The 7,001-nt window shown below is 58.1% G+C and overlaps 1 protein-coding gene across 1 annotated transcript; it reads right to left on the reverse strand.

Annotated features, from left to right (window-relative positions):
• Positions 1 to 4,051: 4,051 nt before the first annotated feature.
• A1Q1_00322 (uncharacterized protein) lies at positions 4,052 to 4,565 on the reverse strand (the record flags this gene model as incomplete). The annotated part of the gene is made up of 2 exons (XM_014325971.1): positions 4,052 to 4,289; positions 4,504 to 4,565. 2 exons carry the CDS (start codon positions 4,563 to 4,565, stop codon positions 4,052 to 4,054), a joined length of 300 nt encoding a protein of 99 aa, XP_014181446.1.
• Between the last annotated feature and the right edge of the window lie 2,436 nt (positions 4,566 to 7,001).

The following is a 7,001-nucleotide window of genomic DNA, read 5'->3' on the forward strand; positions in this document are numbered from 1 at the left end:
CAAATGGTGTGTGGATATGCCAGCTCTCAATTTCGGTCTGCGTTTCGGTGGAATGTCACCCTGAATTCAGAGAGGCTGCTTCCAGTGCGCGCGTTGCTGCCTGCCTGACTCGCTACAGCGCTCAAGCGATGTATGTTACGCCTCCGCTGCGATGAAAGCGAAGCAGAGGCGCAGCGGAAGCGAGCAAGATCTGTGGCCTGGAGCATTGCGGAGATTCGGGGTGGTGCACTACTTGTCTGCTGACAGCTACCGCCTTCCGGATCGAGCGACCTGAAGCTCACCTCAACGACGAGCAGGGGTTGGGGGCTGGAGCTCTCACATCCTCTGTGGATCCAACAATCTGTCAAGTGACACCTGTCTGTCCGCCTGTGCGTGTCATCCTCACGTGTGTCCAGTTGTGGTGCTCGTAGGGGCTCGTGAGGAGCAGCGCGAGCGCCAAGGAGGTGTGCTCGTTCGAGCGTGCTAAAAATTGACGCATCCCATCTCGAGAATGATGACATGCAGCTCTGGATCGAGGGTGCGGCCTGCACGACCTCTGCGCCTCGAGTGCCTTGGAGCTCCGTGAGTTACTACATCTACACGCGGGCGTGGGTGCTTCCAGACGAGTACGCAGCGCGCCAGCGATTCAAGGATGTATCCCCCTCCAGCCCAGGTACACAGGGAAGGGGGTGTGGTAATCCACCGATACTCGAGCACGCGCCAGGCACCACCGACAACCTTACTCTCTCCGCCCCTAGCATGCTAAATTTGGCCGTTCAGCCAGAGTGCCAAGTTTTCGGCCGACTCGTGTTCAGGCTATCTCGGCACGCTCGAGCGGGGTCTCGGTCGATAACCTCCCAGGACCAACCGGAACCCGGTATTCAACCCCCCTCCAGCAGATATCGGGTCACTCGGACCACCTCTCGAACGTCAAGAACGAACCACACTCTATGCAATGGCCGGCCTACCAACCGAAAACTCTCGAATAGCGGATCAAAGATAGGTCTCAGATCGCGATTGAAGGTATGCATGGCGCTCCTGCGGCGTTCAAGGCGCTTGAGGGTGGAAATGGCGGGCTTGCGGCGCAGGGAGTCGGTACGTGGACCGACTGTGCAGTCTCCAGTGATCAGAAGTGATCGAGCGGCGCCGCACGTATGACCGACCCGACTCTTAGCCGCACAATGCATGACGGGCCCAGCTTACGCCCACCGCGGTGCATGAATAGTCTGTGTTTGGTGGATGAATGGGCAGCTTTTCGCTGGGCCAACCTTATCCTCTCAGTGTGTCGGACCCCTCGGAGCTGGTCATGAATCTAGTCATCACACTGCGTGATTCATCGCGGCCGGCCGTATGATGTCGTGTGTGGGGTGAACCGGGGAGTAACCCAGCGTCACCGGTGTCTCCCACAAACGTTGTTCCGTATCGTGCATGTGCTCGATCGCGTGGGTTACAGGTGAGGAAGGATCAGGGGGTGGAGGGTGCCACTGGTTTCGGCCGCAATCAGATAATGCTCCGCCAACCAGCGTCCCCCATCCATCGGGCGCAGATCTGTAACAGCAGTGCCGCAGTTCATCAGTTCTCGATTCCCACTCTTCACATCCGCCTTCCCTTGCTCCCCAACTGTGTCGCATGTCGGATCGAGAAGCATAGCGGAGTGGGGCAGGAAAGAGAAGTCCCCGACAGGCGCAAGCGATGATGGCCGACGGCACCCACAGATCGAGAGACCGAGGTGTTCAGCGCGAGGGCACACGAAGGACAAGTCAAATGGCGCAATGCCGTCATGATTTCGAGTGTAGCGCAGCCGTCCGCGCACTAGGAAGATCCGGGACTCCCATGAGTGCCGGGGAGAGACAAAGAAGCGCAGCTCACGCTAGATGCTGCGTCTCTGATCTTGGCTTCGGGCCGCTTCAGAGTGGAGACAGCAAGGCTAGAGAACCTTCTCTGCTGCAGGTCGCTCAATTGCAATCATGTGCACTCACACCCACGGGAGCTAGGGAGACCTTGGGGCTAAGCGATGCCTCTGTTCCGCTATCTGTGAACGGTTACTTCTCGGTCTCAGTCCTCTTTGGACAAAGAGGTATCGGCCGGTGTCGACTAGCACGTCATTTCGTCCCATGAATGAGATCTCGTACGCAGCGCTTCCACAGAGTCGAGAACAGCCTGGCGCAGTACGCAGCAACGTTTCATCGTGCGCCAAGAGATTCTGTTCCGCGGATAGCCTCCCCAGTTCTCAGCATGCCTCTCAGCGTTATAACTGCCAATGATGTCGGGCGTTCTCCTGCAGGCAGCCCACGGCCCTGAAGCGGTACCTGAGAGGGGCTTCGATCTCTTCCCAGCACTCATGCGCACTCAGCCCAGTAGCTCGCACAACGACGGACCTGCTGCAGGGCCTCGAATTTCATGACGAGTTTTTCGTCGCCATGAACCTCGCGACGACCTCTGCAACGTCAAACGGTTCCGCGGTACGGATCCTTGAGATGTGACACAGGGCAGTTCCGGGCGGTTTTATCAGATAAACCACGCACGGATTGTCCGTCCACGCCCTGTCTTCGCCCCATGGACAATGCCATCTCACTCCGTGAATGCAGCCTCGCGCGCCTCCGTCATTTGTAAAGGTGTCTAGTCCTTGTCGGGTGCGCCATTGCTCGGTCGTTCGGAAGTGGTCGGTCCGTGAGCCGACCGATGGGTGCCTACCGCGACACGGCGCAGGCACTTCTCTGCGCCAAACTGTGCCGGACGAGGATGCGATGCGGCTATTATTGGTCCAAGAGGGCTTGGCCAGACCTTGGAGCTGCTCTTACTCGAGTGCGATATGAAGTATAGAACGGGGATGGCTCCACACCCTCACCCTCGTCGCGAACACACCAGGTCCCAACGATTTAGAGTTCAGTGACCTAAAGCAGGCGCGTTTACTGGATCCAGCGTCGAGGCACCGGAGCGAATGTCCACGTGCTGTCCCTTATCCTCGGGCCTGCGGTTGCTGCGTGCTGCAAGAGGTCAACGCAAGCTCATGAGGCCGTCGGTCCTTGCTCTGTGCAGTTCCAACTCAAGCCTATCCACCTGCAGCTGGCAGAGCCAAGACTAAGCATGAGGCAAATACAGTGTCATTACTCTATCCAGCATACATTGCCCTCTTACTGAATCTTACGTCTAGAATTCTCGAGGCGCTATAATGGGAGCTCCCTCCGTCCCTCCCGACGGCGATCGTCACGCGACGTCCCCGTCTCCGAGAATAGCACCGATCGCCGCTCCGCTTTCTCCGTCGGTGCTCGTGTGCGTGTGGGGAGCTGTGGAGCACCGAACGCCGGCAACGCAACCGGGCTTTGATCGAGGCATTTCGCATGCATATCGGTGTCTGACCGTTTGACGGTCACTGACATCCCAACGGGAGAAAGAGGTTGCGTGATCGATGGAGCTAATCACGTTGAACTTATTACTCGACCCTGGTCTGGGGGACCAGCGCGAGTGAGCTTAACTAGCCAGCTGACTACAGACAGTGACCGCACTAAGGTCAAAGTGCTTGCTGACATGCTTTGGACTAGCACTAGCGGGCAAGAGTGGTCGTGTGAGTCGAGGATCGCTCGGACGACAACTCGGGGGGCATGGAGCTTGAGCTCGTCTGAGCGACGGCACACGCAGCGCAGTCAGTTTGCACGCTGAATACTCAGAACGCTTGCTACGGCCTGCTCTTTACTGATCTCACACCAATCTATTCTCGGCTTTCTCTCTCATACAGTATCATCTTTACCAGGTAAGCGGGCCCTGCCCCTCTGCTGTTATCAACATTCCCGCGGCAATGGAAGCGGTTAAGCTGTGAAGTTCGAATAAAGGTGGGTCATGGACTGACCTTTGCTGAGAACCGACCGCCACGACAGTGCAACTGCCTAGACTGCTGACAGCCAGGCAATGTAGCCTACCCGAGAGCTTCTCCGCTATGAGTTAGACCTCGACCATGTTCCTGGACGCCGCTGCAACTGTTGTGGACTTCATCATTGATTCATGCTTTCTACTTCTACTTCTGATCTTACTTCTGCCCTTCAATTGGGCTAGACGTGCATTCAGACGACTGGATTTACCAGTGGCCGTCCTTGAGACCCTCGTTGCAGAGCTTGTCGAGGAGGGCGGGGGCGCCGGCGAGCTGGTCGGCGCAGCCGCCCGAGATGCAGCCGGCAGCCTGGCCGGTGAAGTCGCCGCGCTTGTCACCACAGATGCAGTTGACAGAGCCGGTGGGGTCGGCCTCGTTGTAACAGCCGACGTTCTTGGCAGTCTGGAAGACGCAGTCCTTGACACAGCCGTTGATCTGGGAGGCGCTGGAGGGTTAGCAACGTGGAGCAAGGGGTGGCGGAATGACCGACGGGCAGGCACAGGAACAAGGGAGGTGAAAGCCGAGATATGGCGTTGTCGCCGATTTCGACCTCGAGGATGATGCGAGCAGAGTGGTAGGGATTGCGAAAGGAGGGAAGGCATGACCAGAATTTCGGTATGTGCCGTGGACAAGGAAGAGTAGGTATGCCGGAGACTCACTCGACCTGGGCAGAGACGCCAGCGGCGGCAGCGATAGCAGCGAGAGCGAAGACGGTCTTCATTGTTGGTTGTGGTGTGGTGGTGGTGGTGGTAGTGATGGAAGGAGACGAGCTTGTGGTTGATGGCTGTTCTCGAGCTCGAGACCTGCTGCTTATATCTTTTCCAGAGCAACCTGCTGCGGCGCTTCGTTCGCCAGTGCCGCACCTAGCCTGGCACCAACGTCCCGAGTCAGAATCGCAACAGGCCGCGATTCACTAACTCAGCTAACCGGAGCCAGTCGATCCCCGCGCCGACAGGAATCATCAGCTGACACTCCGAGAGCACTAGGCATTCCCGGTCCTCTCATGGGTTGGGACAACGATACGAGCGGCGTCTGTGAATAGCACTGCATGTGGTCGATGAGGTTCCGATTGCCCTCATGGAGACGTTCCGCAGCGGGGACTTGCCCGAAAGTAAGCGAGCTAGGCGTGAGCACATGCCTCTGTCGGGGCCGCCACCGCCGGCAAACGCGCGGCACCGGATTCCTTTCCTTCCATGCTAAATCACTAGCCGGGCACCGATGTGCCGTGTTCGGCAAGAACAATCGTGGGTCCCATGCTTGACCTGCTGCGATTCCAGCTGCGCTGCCGCTGACACGTGTTTGTGCCGATGCTAGCGCGAGACTAGGGAGTGCAACCCCCACCTGCTAAACTGCTCTTCGCCGCTGCATCTCGATTCTACCGTGTGTTCTGCGTCGTTGACATCATGCACAGCTGTCTTCGGGGTGCGAGCCGGCGTAGACACACCGGCAAGCGGACCGGAGGATGAGGGCACCCCCACTCGGCCTCCAGCCCCCGCAGCCTACGTACACTCCTGCACCGCATGATCGTGAGCCCCACGGCGGTCCATGATGCATCAATGGAAGCATGTGCAGTGCGTTGCGGGGCATGCATGTTCCCGCAACACGTGTGCAGTGGCCTCGGGGCACTGCGGACCGTCTTTGCCCTGTTCCATGAGGAGCCCAATTGAGGATCCTGAGGGAGCTCCACTGTATGAGGCATGACCTCACACGATCGACCCGCGCAACAACGAGGTTCGCAGTCACACCCGGATGCACTAACGAAACGCTAACATGCAACAACCCACTCGCTCACTCCGCACCTGCAAGCAACTGCAGCCACCCGTCACCGCTGAGGTGCACATGGCGCCGCTGCCACGACTCATCGGCTCGATCCACTCTTCTGGAAGCTTTTACTGGGCCAGCGGCAGACTCTAGCGCCGGCACGTCGGCTATCCAGCGGCATGTGTGCGGCAAACCACATCTTTGCTGCTGCGGACTTGCCGTCAACGCCTGCGGAGGTGCTCCGGGCCACCGACTAACGGTTAGATCGCTGCGCACGCTACCAAACATAGACACGGCGATGATTCGTAGGCCGCTGCTAGCGCCGGGTGGTCGGAGGTGCCATCTCCGCGCCTCGGATCGGGCGCAGCTCACTTCCGCAGCCTCATCCATCGACATCACTGCTTCATCCGTGGCCAATATGGTTGCACTGGCTGAGATCAGCCACATCATCATCCGGACAAGAAGTGTAGAGGGTGACACGGGAGAACCAGCATGGGTACGTTGCGGCGCAGCGACTGCCTCCACTTCTCAAACATGGGAGCTGGGATAACGGTAGGCATATTGCGGCCCACTCCTCCGAGGTAGGGAGCTTCCTGGTCTATCTAGAAGTGGACGTGAGGTAGAAGTGGAGGTGAGGTCGAGAAGAGGGTTGCAGGCTTATGCGGTCCCGCTTGAGTCTCAACCCATGCCCCCTCATACACACGCTAGCTTCTGTTTCTTCCAGCTACGAATGCTGCCCACGAGCAGCACGGTGGGCGTCCACGAACGGATGTCTGCACATAGTGCCCGGCACCTCACCGCTGACCTGATTGCCGCCATGTTGAGCCAGTTTTCTCCCACCTGTATGCAGGAATGAGAATGCTGAATGTCTGTGTACGCTACTGAGCTATTTCAGCTGTTTGATGCTTGCACGACCTCACCGCTGCGTCCCTTGCTGCAATTAGACATCCTCGCATTGCGAAGGGAGGTTTCCCGCAGCCTAGCGAGAGCCTAGAGTCCGAACTGGTGAGATGAGTTGCACTGTCTGTCCACCCAGAAACACTTTAGCGCCTGTAGCGCAAGCGTGCTTCCGAGATCAAGGAATCTCGGCACCGCTCGCGTCTTAGAAGTATCAACAGATCCTCCGAAAAGTCTCGCCTTCTGTCCCGCATTGCACTATCCGAATCTTGGCTCACTCTAGCTATCTTGGCCCGGTGGTAAATCATTCTCCACACGCAGGCGTTCTCATCGCATCGAGATCGAAGCTGCGGCCTCGACCGTGGGCGAAGGCATCTGGCATTTCCGCCTCGAGTTAAAGGATGGCGGGAATCAGTGCGGGGCTCCGCACTGAACGCCTAAGTCGTCATGAACCAGCGTGGGAGATCGCTGTCATCAATCACTTCTCCTCTCTATAGCT

This window comes from Trichosporon asahii (genome assembly GCF_000293215.1).
Source record: "Trichosporon asahii var. asahii CBS 2479 unplaced genomic scaffold scaffold00020, whole genome shotgun sequence".
NCBI lineage: Eukaryota > Fungi > Basidiomycota > Tremellomycetes > Trichosporonales > Trichosporonaceae > Trichosporon > Trichosporon asahii.